Source organism: Trachypithecus francoisi, unplaced genomic scaffold, assembly GCF_009764315.1.
Source record: "Trachypithecus francoisi isolate TF-2019V2 unplaced genomic scaffold, Tfra_2.0 Contig00089, whole genome shotgun sequence".
Taxonomy (NCBI): Eukaryota; Metazoa; Chordata; class Mammalia; order Primates; family Cercopithecidae; genus Trachypithecus; species Trachypithecus francoisi.
The window spans coordinates 111,296-125,504 of NW_022680470.1; the positions used below are offsets into that span (position 1 = coordinate 111,296).

The 14,209-nt window shown below is 43.1% G+C and overlaps 2 protein-coding genes across 8 annotated transcripts in view; both read left to right on the forward strand.

The window, feature by feature from the left end:
- The window catches only part of TUBGCP5 (tubulin gamma complex associated protein 5), a 45,954-nt gene that overhangs the window by 7,273 nt on the left and 24,472 nt on the right, over nucleotides 1-14,209 (forward strand). For 5 of the 7 annotated variants that reach the window (XM_033224086.1, XM_033223925.1, XM_033223600.1 and 2 more), the window contains exons 5-9: nucleotides 643-722; nucleotides 1,650-1,785; nucleotides 8,117-8,234; nucleotides 9,206-9,295; nucleotides 10,850-10,943. In XM_033224086.1, the coding sequence (XP_033079977.1) occupies nucleotides 643-722; nucleotides 1,650-1,785; nucleotides 8,117-8,234; nucleotides 9,206-9,295; nucleotides 10,850-10,943 (518 nt within the window). The remainder of the gene's footprint in view (nucleotides 1-642; nucleotides 723-1,649; nucleotides 1,786-8,116; nucleotides 8,235-9,205; nucleotides 9,296-10,849; nucleotides 10,944-14,209) is intronic. The other 2 variants (XM_033223842.1, XM_033223762.1) reach the window with 1 other exon arrangement.
- On the forward strand, nucleotides 3,277-4,072 carry LOC117091617 (protein lifeguard 4-like). The gene is given in 3 exon segments (XM_033224217.1): nucleotides 3,277-3,448; nucleotides 3,451-3,711; nucleotides 3,714-4,072. Coding segments are annotated over 3 exon segments (711 nt in total). The 5' UTR covers nucleotides 3,277-3,312; the 3' UTR covers nucleotides 4,028-4,072.

Sequence of the window (14,209 nt, forward strand, 5' to 3'; positions counted from 1 at the left end):
GAAATTGTTTCATTACTTGCTTACTAAACATTGAGTTTATTGAAACTTACAAAAATCTGTGAAACTAAAGTGTTTCTGTTGTTTTGGATGCTATCACAATTGTAAAATTTTATTTAAAATGCAGTCAGCCCTCTGTATTCTCAGGTTCCACACCCACAGATTCAACCAAATACCGATCAAAAATATTCAAAAAAAGTAAATAAATAATAACAACAATCTAATACAATTTTTACAATTATTTACATGGTATTAGGTATTATAAGTAATCTAGAGATTATTTAAAGTATACAGCAGGATGTATTTAGGTTATATGCACACACTACACCATTTTCTATCAACAGCCTTGAGCACTGTGGAGGGTGGTGTAGCTCCTGGAACCAATTCCCCTCAGATACTGAGGGATGACTGTATTCGTTTAACTTTACAAACTACCTTCAGTTGTAGAAAGAGAACACTCACCTTTGAGAATGAGTTAATTAAAATGTAAAATGTTTTAGAATATAAATTTATTAAATGTTTCAATATTTTTAAATTTTTATTTCCTGAGTATTTTGAGTCTTGTTAGTCTTTTTTCCTTAGTTTTGAGGTTTTTTTCGAATGTAGATATAAGAAAGCTGATGAAGTTCTTTTGTTACATTTTAGAAAAGAAAGATGATTTTGATTGGGGAAAATACTTGATGGAAGGTGAAGAAATGGACATTGGTCCTTACATGGACACACCAGTAAGTGGCAGTAGTTTTGCTATTGAAAATTTAAATGCATGCCAGGTGATAGAGATGATTTTAGTGGGTCTTTCCACCCTAGGCCAACTTAGCTAAAACAGGAACACTCTGCAGCAAGCTAGACTCGTTTATTATGGAAGCCTGGTTAGGATTTTGCACCAAATCATTAGTATTAAAAAGTTAAAAGAGGCTGGGCATGGTGGCTCACATCTGTAATCTCAGCACTTTGAGGGGCAGGAGGATTGCTTGAGCCTAGGAATTTGAGACCAGCCTGGGCAACATAGCAAGATCTGCGTCTATTTGTAAAAAATAAATTTGAAAAAAAGTTGTTTGGGCTTGGTGTCTTACACCTGTAGTCCCAGCGCTGTGGGAAGCCAGGGTAGGTGGATCACTTGAGGCCAGGAGTTCGGGAGCAGCCTGGACATAGTGAAACCCCTTCTACTAAAAATACAAAAAATTAGCTGGGGATGGTGGTACATGCCTGTAATCCCAGCTACTCAGGGGGCTCAGGCACAAGAATCGCTTGAACACAGGAGGTGGAAGTTGCAATGAACTGAGATCGTGCCATTGCTCTCCAGCCTGGATAACAAAGCAAGAGACTCTGTCTCAAAAAAAAAAAAAAAGAAGAAGAAGAAGTTAAAAGGAGTGAATACAAGTATCCCTTAAAGACCTGTGATCTTGGGACTTTTTGCCACAAAGAATAATTCCATTCCTTATTATTTCAACATTATAGAAAAAAGAAAGTAATAATCGTATTTCCAGTCCTATAATAGGCACTTCCAAGAGATTTAGGAAAAAAAAATGTGTTTTTCTGTTCCATGTTGCTTCAAAGTTTTTGCTTTTCTTCAAAGTCTTCTTAGTCTTTTAGTGTAAATAGTTTAAATGTTATACTGTGTAAAGCTAAAGTATATTTCTTTTTTAAATCAGAATTGGTCTGAAGAAAGTGAAGAGGAAAATGATCAACTGCCCTTAAGCAGAGAGGACTCTGGAATTCAGGTAGACAGGACACCGTTAGAAGAACAAGATCAAAACAGAAAACTGGATCCTTGTATCAGTTGGAAAGGTACTTTGTGTTATGAGGTGCTGACATTTTCTAATAGACAAATTCCCCAGAAGGAAAGGCAAGGTTCGAGATCAGTTCCATGTGATCAAGGTGTTGGCTAAGCTCTACCATCCTTATAAAACCAATTTTTAAAATCATTAGTAACCTTTTTTATGATGCTTAAGTGTTAGTACTATAGAATTAATGTTGAACTAATACATGTAGAGTGTAATTTTGTAATTTTTTTCCTATACTTCTGTGAACTTTCTTAGCCCTAAATGTTTCCTTTTTTTTTTTTTTTAATTGGAGGAGGACTCATTTTGCTAAGATTGTGCCACTGCACTCCAGCTCTGGCAACTGAGCGAGACCAGGTCTCAAAAAAAATTAAAATAAAAAAATATAAGGGAGGATATGCATAGGTTATATGCAAATACTATGCCATTTTATATCAGGGACTTGAGCACCTACAGATTTTGGTGTCTGCAGCATTCCTGCAACCAATCCCTAGTGGATACTGAGGAACAGCTGCATTTATTCGGGACTTTCTAATCTGTGCTCTTGGTGTCAGTGTGACCCAGAAACAGACAGACTGTTTTTTATTTATGTGGCTTTGTAGGATTACGTATTAATACATAGATGGCAAGTTTCCTTTCAGCTATGTGGGAGGCTAAGGCAGGAGAATCACTTGGCTCCTTTTCTTTCTTTCTTTTTTTTTTTTGAAGACAAGGATCTCACTCTGTTGCCCAGGCTAGAGTGCAGTGGCACAATCTTAGCTCACTGTAACCTCTGCCTCCTGGCCTCAAGCGATCCTCCCACCTCAGCCTCCTGAGTAGCTGGAACTACAGGTGAGGGCCACCACACTCAGCTAATTTTTGTATATTTGTGTAGAGACAGGATTTTACCATATTGCCTAGGCTAGTCTCAAACTCCTAGACTCAAGCAATTCACCTGCCTCTGCCTCCCAAAGTGCTGGGATTACAGGTGTGAGCCACTGTGCTGAGCTCACTTTGCTCTTCCCCCCACCCGGTTTTTTTTGAGACGGAGTCTTACTCTGTCGCCCAGGCTACAGGACGGTGGCATGGTCTCGCTTCACTGCAGACTGCACCTCCCTAGTTCTTGTAGCTGGAATTACAGTTATGCACGACCGCACTCAGCTAATTTTTGTATTTTTATTAGAGACAGGGTTTCACCATGTTGGCCAGGCTGGGCTTAAACTCCTGACCTCAACTGATCCACCCACCTCTGCCTCCCAAAGTATGGGGATTACAGGTGTGAACCACTGCTCTTTTTCAAAATGGCTTAGCTATTTGTGAACTTTTATTCTTCTATAGACATTTTAGAAGCAGGATGATAAACTTAAAAAAAAAAAAAAGGCCAGGCGCAGTTGCTTATGCCTGTAATCCCAATACTTAGGGAGGCCAAGCCGGGTGGATCACTTGAGGTCAGGAGTTCAAGACCAGCTGACCAACATGGTGAAACCCCACGTCTACTAAAAATACAAAATTAGGCGGTTGCTCGGCCAGGGCGGGTAGGGGTGGTGTTGCCGTCATGGCTGACCCCGACTCCCGGTACCCTTGCTCCTCGATCGAGGACGACTTCAACTATGGCAGCAGCGTGGCCTCCGCCAGCGTGCACATCCGAATGGCCTTTCTAAGAAAAGTCTACAGCATTCTTTCTCTGCAAGTTCTCTAACTACAGTGACTTCAACAGTTTTTTTATACTTTGAGTCTATACGGACATTTGTACATGAGAGTCCCGCCTTAATTTTGCTGTTTGCCCTTGGATCTCTGGGTTTGATTTTTGCATTGACTTTAAACAGACATAAGTATCCCCTTAACCTGTACCTACTTTTTGGATTTACGCTGTTGGAAGCTCTGACTGTGGCAGTTGTTGTTACTTTCTATGATGTATATATTATTCTGCAAGCTTTCATACTGACTACTACAGTATTTTTGGTTTGACTATGTATACTCTACAATCTAAGAGGGATTTCAGCAAATTTGGAGCTGGGCTCTTTGCTCTTTTGTGGATATTGTGCCTGTCAGGATTCTTGAAGTTATTTTTTTATAACGAGACAATGGAGTTGGTCTTAGCTGCTGCAGGAGCCCTTCTTTTCTGTGGATTCATCATCTATGACACACACTCACTGATGCATAAACTGTCACCTGAAGAGTACGTATTAGCTGCCATCAGCCTCTACTTGGATATCATCAATCTATTCCTGCACCTGTTACGGTTTCTGGAAGCAGTTAATAAAAAGTAATTAAAAGTATCTCAGCTCAACTGAAGAACAACAACAAAAAAAAAATTAATGAGAAAAAAAGGATTAAAAAAGTAATTGGAAGCAGTATATAGAAACTGTTCATTAAGTAATAAAGTTTGAAACAATGTTTAAATACTATTACAATCTTTATTTGTATTAATGTAATTTTGAGAGCTTTAAAATCTTACTGTTCTTTATGATACCTCATTTCTAAATCCTTGATTTAGGATCTCAGTTAAGAGCTATCAAAAATTCTATTAAAAATGCTTTTCTGGCTGAGCACAGTGGCTCACGCCTGTAATCCCACCACTTTGTGAGACCAAGGCAGGTGGATCACGAGGTCAAGAGGTCAAGACCATCCTGGCCAACATGGTGAAACCCCATCTCTACTAAAAATACAAAATTAGCTGGGTGTGGTGGCACGTGCCTGTAGTCCCAGCTACTCAAGAGACTGAGGCCGGAGAATCCCTTGAACCTCGGAGGTGGAGGTTGCATTGAGCCAAGATCATGCCACTGCACTCCAGCCTGGCGACAAAGTGAGACTCGGTCTCAAAAAATAAAAAAGTTTTTCTTCCTAAATTAGCCATGCATAGCTGTTTGTTTGCAATTCAAAAGTAATTTTATGAGTATATAAGAATATCAGTTTACCTTTGTCTAGTGATTTTATCTAAATTTTCCCTGAATTATTAAGTAATACTGATTTGGCTTTGATTCTAGAGTAGTAGAGTCTTTACCATTATAAACTGTAAATCTCTTTTTGCTTGGCGATTTTCATCTAATTTAAAAGGAAAAAATATAAAAGATAAATTCCACAGAGAATTATTCAGTATTATATTAAAATTGTATTAAAATGTTAATGACTTTTTAAATTGTAGTAAAATTAAATGTCTGCCTGAAAGTCAGATATTATGACAAAATTTGACATTGTTTTTTAAAGTATAGATTTCATTTGAAATTATACAATGCTAATGTGGTTAGAGGACACCAAAGATACGGGTCATCAGCCATTGAGTATATCTATTTCAAAATAAAAATATTTGGGAAAAAAAAAAAAAAAAAATACAAAATTAGCTGGGCATGGTGTCGCACGCCTGTAATCCCAGCTACTCGGGAGGCTGAAGCAGGAGAATCACTTGAACCCGGCAAGTGGAGGTTGCGGTGAGCCAAGATTACACCATTGCACCCCAACCCGGGCGACAAGAACAAAACTATCTCAAAATAATAAAAAATTTTTAAAAATCCAGCTGGAGTTTTTATTGGGATTGCAGAGAATTTATAGATCTAATTTGGGGAGGCTTGATTGCCTTAACATGATAATAGCTACATTTATCGTAATTTTTTATCTTACTAGAGTTTGGAATTTTTTTTTTAAAGATCTGGAGTGTTCATTTGTTAATTTCTACATATGTTATAGTTTTTATTTTTGTGAATGATGCCTCTTTATTCCTGATGTAAAAGAAATAATACTGGTTTCTGGAAGTTGTCATTACATGCAGCGTTTTTGCTGAATTATCATATTATTATAATAGTTGATTCCATTCGGTTTCTTATATAGATCGTTAGTATCATCTGCAAATACTGATGGTTTTATCTCTTCGTGCTAGTTCTTATGCCTGTATCTTCTCTGTGACATGATGATCAAATCTCTTTTTCTGGCCCACCAGCCCAGCCGCTACTAGTCCGTAGCGGAAGCAACAGCTCATAGGAGTGGGCTTCCTGGACAACTCGGTCTCATCGTAATGAGGGTTATACCTGAAACTCCTCCGTTAAATGTGATGGTTGTTTGGTATCAGTTCAGGGTATGTGGCCTTTATCAACTTAAGACAATTTCAACCAGGCATGGTGGCTCACGCCTGTAATCCCAGCACTTTGGGAGGCCGAGGTGGGCGAATCACCTGAGGTCGGGAGTTGGAGACCAGCTTGACCAACATGGAGAAACCCCATAGCTACAAAAAAAAAAAATACAAAATTAGCCGGGTGTAGTGGCACATGCCTGTAATCCCAGCTACTCGGGAGGCTGAGGCAGGAGAATCACTTGGACCCAGGAGGCAGAGGTTGCAGTGAGCCGAGATTGTGCCATTGCACTCCAGCCTGGGCAACAAGAGCGAAACTCTGTCTGGAAAAAAAAAAAAAAAAAATTAATACAATTTCCTTCTATCCCTTTTTTTTTCTAGAAGTCTTTTTTTTTTTTGAGATGGAGTCTCGCTTTGTCACCCAGGCTGGAGTGCAGCGGCGCAATCTCAGCTCACTGCAAGCTCCGCCTCCTGGGTTCACACCATTCTCCTGCCTCAGCCTCCCGAGTAGCTGGGACTACAGGCGCCCGCCACCACACCCGGCTAATTTTTTTGTATTTTTAGTAGAGACAGGGTTTCACTGTGTTCGCCAGGATGGTCTCGATCTCCTGACCTTGTGATCCGCCCGCCTCAGCCTCCCAAAGTGCTGGGATTACAGGCGTGAGCCACTGCGCCCGGCCTAGAAGTCTTTAATCATAAATAAACGTTGAATTTTTATTAAATGCTATTATTTATCTGTGAGATAATCTCATAACTTTTCTCTTTTATCCTAATAATACATTGATAGACTTTCTGATATTGAATTATCCTTGAATTCTTCACCTAAACTTGCTTGGCTGTGTTATTTTTTAGTATGTTATTAGATTGGGTTCAATTTCGGACTCGCTTTTTTTTTTTTTTTTTTTAAGATGGGGTCCTGCTCTGTCACCCAGGTTGGAGTGCAGTAGCATGATCACAGCTCACTCCAGCCTCAACCTCCTGGTCTCAAGGTATCCTCCCACCTCAGCCTCCTAAGAAGCTGGGACTTCTGGTGCATGCCACCACACCCAGCTAACTTGTTTGCTTTTTCCTAGAGATGAGGTCTCACTATGTTTGAGACCAGTCCAGCCTGGGTTTGCAGGTGTGAGCCACCGAGCCCAGCAGGTTAGCTCTTTTTTAATGTAGGATTTTTCATCTTTATTCTTTGATGAATTGTATTCATCATGCCTTTATCTAGTTTAAGCATCACTGTTATATTAGCCTCATAAAATGTTAGGTGACTTTCTCTTTTTCTGCTTTTTCAAACAACTTGTATAAGATAGAAGTTATCTAATCCTTCAAAATGTAGCACCAGTCCCGACGCTTTGGGAGTGGTTGGGAAGGTCTTTGGTTACCGTTTCAATTTCCTTAATGATTATTGGATGATTAACATATACCATTTATATCTTTTTATGTATGTGGCAATTTTTTTTTTTTTACTTTCTAGTCAGTTACATTTAATTAAATTAGTATGTGTTTCTATATGTGTGGTTTTATTTTATTTTACTTTGTTTTTTGAGATAGGGTCTCACTGTGTCACCCAAGCTGGAGCGCAGTGGCGTGATCGTGGCTCACTGCAGCCTCAACCTCCTGGCTCAGCCAGTCCTCCCATGTCAGCCTCCGGAGAACAAGCACATGCCGCCATCCCTGGCTGATTTTTTTGCATTTTTTTGTAGAGATATGGGGTCATACTTTGTTGGCCAGGCTGGTCTTGAACTCCTGGACTCAAGTGATCATCCCACCCTGGCTTCCCGAAGGGCTGGGATTATATGTATGAGCCATAGAACCCAGCTGATATATGTGGTTTAAAATAAATTATCGTGGCCGGGCGCGGTGGCTCAAGCCTGTAATCCCAGCACTTTGGGAGGCCGAGACGGGCGGATCACAAGGTCAGGAGATCGAGACCATCCTGGCGAACACAGTGAAACCCCGTCTCTACTAAAAATACAAAAAACTAGCCGGGCGAGGTGGCGGGCGCCTGTAGTCCCAGCTACTCGGGAGGCTGAGGCAGGAGAATGGCGGGAACCCGGGAGGTGGAGCTTGCCGTGAGCTGAGATCCGGCCACTGCACTCCAGCCTGGGCGACAGAGCAAGACTCAGCCTCAAAAAAAAAAAAAAAAAAAAAAAAAAAAAATTATCGTATATACATTAATGTTAGGTAGCTGTTATTTTAAAAAAGCCATTTTCAACTATATGTTTAAGTGGAGCTGTAAGTCCAGATATACTGACCCAGTATTTTGTTTTTGTTGTTAACTCAAACTGATTACATTTCTTTCAAGCAGGTGAGCCAGATGACCGAAGCTGGCTGGAACATCACGTGGTCCATCAGTACTGGACAGCCAGGCCCTCCCAGTTTCCTCATAGTTTACATTTGCACTCCAATTTAGCTGCTGTCTGGTAAGAAGCTAAAGTTTTCATTTAATGTGATGATAGAAGAAACTTTGATGTTTAGACATTTGGCTTTGATTTGTGACTTAAATCAAGTTCTTCTCTGAAATTTAAACTTGTTTTTGTTTTGAGAATTTTTTTTTCTTTGTTTTTGGAGACAGTCTCAACTGTAGTTGCTCAGACTACAATGCAGTGGTGGGATCTCGGCTCACTCCAGTCTTGACCTCACCCAACTAATTTTTTATTTTTTATTTTATTTTATTTTTTTGCAGGGGTAGACAAAGTCTCGCTCTGTCTCCCTGGCTGGAGTGCAGTGGCATAATCATGTCTCACTGCAACCTCTGCCTCCTGGGTTCCAACTATTCTCGTCCTTCAGCCTCCCAGGTAGCTGGGATTATAGGTGCATGCCACCACGCCCAGCTAATTTTTATATTTTTAGTAGAGAGGAGGTTTTACCATGTTGGCCAGGCTGTACTCGAACTCCTGTCCTCAAGTGATCCAGCTGCTTCAGCCTCCCAAAGTGCTGGGATTACAGGCATCAGCCAGCACACCTGGCTGGTGTTGAAAATTCTAGTTGTTTTTAATTATTTGTTATTGAAAATCATTAAATTATGGTATTTAATTATAGTCTGTGTTTCCATTTTTTGTTGTTAATTTCAATGTAAATATATTGGTATGTCTTAGGGCATTATTTGATTTCTCTTTTGGTATACTTACTACAAAAATAGGCATATTGTTTTCCAGAAACAACTACGTAGTTGTAACCATTTGCCTAAATCAGCAGTGAACATAATTGCAATCGTTCTGAAAGTGTTTCTGAGTATTCTGATTGATGTGAAAATATAGGGGTATTGAAACCATTTATTATGTGTACTTGCTAGTTGATTACTAGTTAGCACTAAATTGCAAATGTTCTTTGAGATAAGTTATTTACTTACTTAGAAACCTTTCTATTGACATTTATGTTTGCTGTCTCATAGGGACCAGCACTTGTACAGCAGTGATCCATTGTATGTTCCAGATGACAGGGTTTTGGTTACTGAGACTCAGGTTATTCGGGAAACCCTATGGTAAGATATATTCACTTAATTAATAGTCTTTATGAGGCTTGATTACTGAGAAGCAAAACTTTTATGAAAGGAAACTGTTCAAGCATTTTCACATGCAGACTAGAAACAGACTGTTAGGTGTGCAGGTCAGACCAAATTTGACTGTGGAGATTGAGAGATTTTAATATATTAACTTTTTCATTTTAAATAATTTAGCATATGATTTACTTAGATTAGTCCAACATTTCTTTTTTTTTGAGACGGAGTCTCGCTCTGTTGCCCAGGCTGGAGTGCTGTGGCTGGATCTCAGCTCACTGCAAGCTCTGCCTCCCGGGTTTACGCCATTCTCCTGCCTCAGCCTCCCAAGTAGCTGGGACTACAGGCCCCCGTCACGTCGCCCGGCTAGTTTTTTGTATTTTTTAGTAGAGACGGGGTTTCACCATGTTAGCCAGGATGGTCTCAATCTCCTGACCTCGTGATCTGCCCGTCTCGGCCTCCCAAAGTGCTAGGATTACAGGCTTGAGCCACCGCACCCAGCCAGTCCAACACTTCTTTAACACCTGAGTTCAAAGCAAGATTTCCTACTGACTTTTTTTTTTTTTGAGACAAAGTCTCACTCTATTGCCCCGACAAGTGCAGTGGCTCCGCCTCCCAGGTTGACTTCATTCTCCTGCCTCAGCCATCCAAGTAGCCGGGACAACAGGAACCTGCCACCACGCCTGGCTAATTTTTTGTATTTTTTTAGTAGAGACAGGGTTTCACTGTGTTAGCCAGGATAGTCTAGATCCCCTTACCTTGTGATCCACCCGCCTTGGCCCCCCAAAGTGCTGAGATTACAGGTGTGAGCCATCGTGCCGGCAGCTTCTGATTATTCTTAATAGGCGGAGTATATCAATGAGGGCCTGTGCCTGTACCTGGAAGCCAGGAATCTAATGCAGCCCATGGTGGTTACTACTGAAATTCCAGGTCCTGGTGCTCTCACCATAAACTATGATATTGACATGCTCGCATTCTTAGAAATAGGAAGATCTCTTTGGGTCATCAGGTATATGGGGGAGATGCTTTGACAACATGTTTTGGACTTCTCTCTAAGATGTTGAAATATCTTGAGTCTTAAGGTAATCAGATGAAAAGATTGATGTCTTCCATTTTCTTATTATCTGACCTTTTTGTCCCCTAATTCTGAATATTTAATAAAAATTTCCTGAGGTGGGGCATGGTGGCTCACACCTGTAGTCCCAGCACTGTGGGAGGCCAAGGTGGGTGGATCACTTGAGCTTAGGAGCTCAAGACCAGCCTGGGCAACATGGTAAAACCCCATCTCTACAAAAAATGCAAAAAGTAGTCAGGCATGGTGACATGCACCTGTAGTCCCAGCTACTGGGGAGGCCGAGGCTGCAGAATCACTGGAATCCAGGAGGTTGTGGCTGCAGTGAGCTGTGATCATGCTGCTGCACTCCAGCCTGGGTGGGTGACAAAGTGAGACCCTGTCAAAAAAAAAAATGCCCTGGGCATAGTGTCGTGAATATTTTTCTAGACTTAAAGTACACTCGTCTTTTTTTTGTCTCATTTCAGGTTACTTTCAGGAGTGAAAAAGCTCTTCATATTTCAGTTGATAGATGGGAAGGTAACTGTGAGAAACAATATTATAGTAACTCATTTAACACATGTAAGTTATTTGTATTTATGGTAATTTAAGAAATAGGATTTATGTAAACTGATAATTTTAGAACATTTTACAATATTAAAATTATTATTGAACTCGTTCTTGCTTCCTCACATGGAAAAAAAAGTTTTAAATATTTATTTATTTATTTATTTAATTTTTTTGCCAGGAGCAAAACTGCAGATTTATTTTTGGTCACCTAAGGTGTGGGGGAGAGGTCTGTCGGCCTCCGGCAAAGGAGGCCAAGAGAGTCCCCCAGTGAGCTCTCGGATGGAGTTCCGACAGTCCTGACAGGAGTGAGGGACTGAGGAAGGCCGCGCATGGTGACCGTTCGGAGCGGCTTTTCTAGGAGTGGGAGGGCGATAGGCAGGGCACTGGCGTGTCGGGGGGCGTTCCACAGGTGCGACCAGGTAAATCTTGGTCTCTCAGGATTGACGTCACCTGGCGCATGCCCGGTTGGTCTGCACCTTCCCGGGTCGCTGGCTGCATTTTCGCGCGCGCGGGAAAAGTTGGTGAAGAAGAACCCGGAAGTGCACCATCTTGCCTCCGTTCGTCCAAACAGTCCAACCTTTTATTGATGATAGTGATAAGGGGCGCCATGGTCTGTCTGGCTACTTCCTGCTGTTAAGGGGCGTCGTTAAGGTCGGGGTCTATGGTTGGCATTTGGACGTACGGATGAAGAATAAAATAAGGCACAGTATTAGTATAGGAATGAGGAATGGAAGCATTTGTTGGAATATAGGCAAAACCCAGAAGGATGGTCCTGGCAAGGTTGGGGAGTATGAGATAGTTAAGAAAATTTAGTAAGTTTGAGGCGAGTGGGGGAAAGTTGAACTGATTTCTCGGCCTAGTAAGGGGGTAGGGTATGAGGGTATAATGAGGAACGGGTGCGCAAAGTAGTTGTTGGCCAAGCAGCAATTAAGGAGTGGAGTTTTTCGTGGGGTGGATGGCTTTCCGCTTACTCCTACTACAGAGATATTGGATGGAAGGCTAGGTCCAGAAAAGGACGGCAGAACAGAATAGGTAGCCTTGCTGTTGATTAAAAAATTGTCTTACCCGCTACCAGGAGAGTTACCCGTGGCTTAGCGAGGGTGATGGGGGTCCCCGAGTCTCGGCACCTTCAGTTGTCGTCGTCCAGATGAAGGAGCTGGAAGGAGCTCCCGGGATCCTGGGAAAGGGGGTCACGTGGAGACGCAGCACCTGTTCTCAGGGTGGGGCAATCAGACCTCCATTGTCCACCCTGCTGGCAAGCAGGGCAGGGGGCTGCTGGTGGACGAGGGTTAGGACATTCACTGGCCCAATGTCCTGATGCCTTGCACTTATAGCAAGGCTGCGTTGGGGCTCAGGGACCTTGCGGACACCTGTTGGCATAGTGTCCTGCCTTGCCGCATTTATAGCAGGCTCCTTTTGTAGCCTTGGAGTCTGCGGGGTGTGTGCTCTCTGGCCTGGGGTTACAACTGGGCTGTAAAGCCGCCGCTAGGAGCTGTGCTTTCTGTTCGAGGCGAGCCTGCCGTCTCCTCTCTGGAGTTATAGACCTTAAAGGCTAATTTAACCAGGTCTTGTATTGGTGTCTGAGAACCATCCTCTACCTTTTGAAGTTTTTTAACGAATGTCAGGAGCTGATTGAGAAATGAAATAAGACGCCAAAATGGTGGCCCCTGTGGGGGAGGCCGGATCTAACCGGGTATACTGGGTTAGAACCTCGGTCAGTTTAGGGTAGAGGTTAGGATAACCTGGAGGTCATGCCAAGTTAAGTCATAGGCCTGACAAAGGTATCTAAATTCCTTTATGTATGTGGTAGGATTAGCTGAGAAATCCCCTAAACGCTTCTCAATTTTGGAAAGATCGGCCAGTGAAAAAGGGACATGTACTCTGACTACCCCCTCCGCCCCAGCCACCTCTCGCAAAGGTGCTAACACTGTAGGAGGGTGTGGGCAGAGATAGGGGACTCAAGACAGCCAGTTGGGGGCCCGGAAGGAGGCACGGCCGAGTGGATTACTAGTAGATAAGGAGGAGGAAGGAGGAGTCTGGATGGGGGAGGAGGAGGAGTCTGGGCAGGAAGGGAGGGGGTGGAGAAGGCGGGGAGAGAAGGAGGAGTAGAGGGCAGATCGGGACGAGAGTGTAAGGCCCAAAAGCCTTGTATGTAATTAATTTCAGACCACTTGCCTAGCCACTGGCAGAAATTGCTGCTAGGGTGCCCTGTGGTGGCCACTGATTGGGGCCACGCCACAGTGGAAAGGAAAATTAACCGCTTCCTCCTAAGGTCTTGTTCAAGCTGTAAGGTTTTTAAATTGGCTAGGAGGCACCCTAAGGGGGTGCTCTTTGGAAATTTGGACTAGGGGGTTTCCCATTTGTTTCCTCTTTACTTACACAATGGACACAATGGAAATGGAAGTGGATCTCTGCCTGGCTTCAAAGCGTCCTTTGGAACCAGCAGAGACAGACTGGAGGCTCATGGAGCCAAAGTGGAGATTACCTTCAGGCGGACGTCTCCGTCCTGAACGGGTCTCCCGAGCCATTTGGTGGCTCAAAAGTGGGCCTCGGACCTGCGCAGGATTTCTGGCCGAGGGAGGTAAAGAGGAGACAAGGGCACTTACCCCAGAGAGGCCGTGAGAGTGAGGGAAGCGGGTCTCAGGTCCTGGTCCATCTGCCGCGTGGGAGCAGGAGGAGGTTCCTCAACCCTTAGAGGCCTGAGGAGGGGTCTCCTCCCGGGTCTTCGGCACCAACTGATTTGTTTTTCTAAAAACCAGCAGAGCGAGCACGAGTAGGCAAAGGCCAGGAGCAAAACTGCAAATTTATTTTTGGTCACCTAAGGTGTGGGGGAGAGGTCTGTCGGCCTCCGGCAAAGGAGGCCAAGAGAGTCCCCCGGTGAGCTCTCGGACGGAGTTCCTACGAAGTCCTGACAGGAGTGAGGGACTGAGGAAGGCCGCCAAGTTTTAAATATTTAATATCCAGAAAGAAAAATTGAGTTGTGCATCTTTTTTGTTTGTTTGTTTTTTTGAGACGGAGTCTGGCTCTGTCGCCCAGGCTGGAGTGCAGTGGCCGGATCTCAGCTCACTGCAAGCTCCGCCTCCCTGGTTCACGCCATTCTCCTGCCTCAGCCTCCCAAGTAGCTGGGACTACAGGTGCCTGCCACCACGCCTGGCTAATTTTTTGTATTTTTAGTAGAGACGGGGTATCACCGTGTTGGCCAGGATGGTCTGGATCTCCTGACCTCGTGATCCGCCTGTCTCGGCCTCCCAAAGTGCTGGGATTACAGGCGTGAGCCA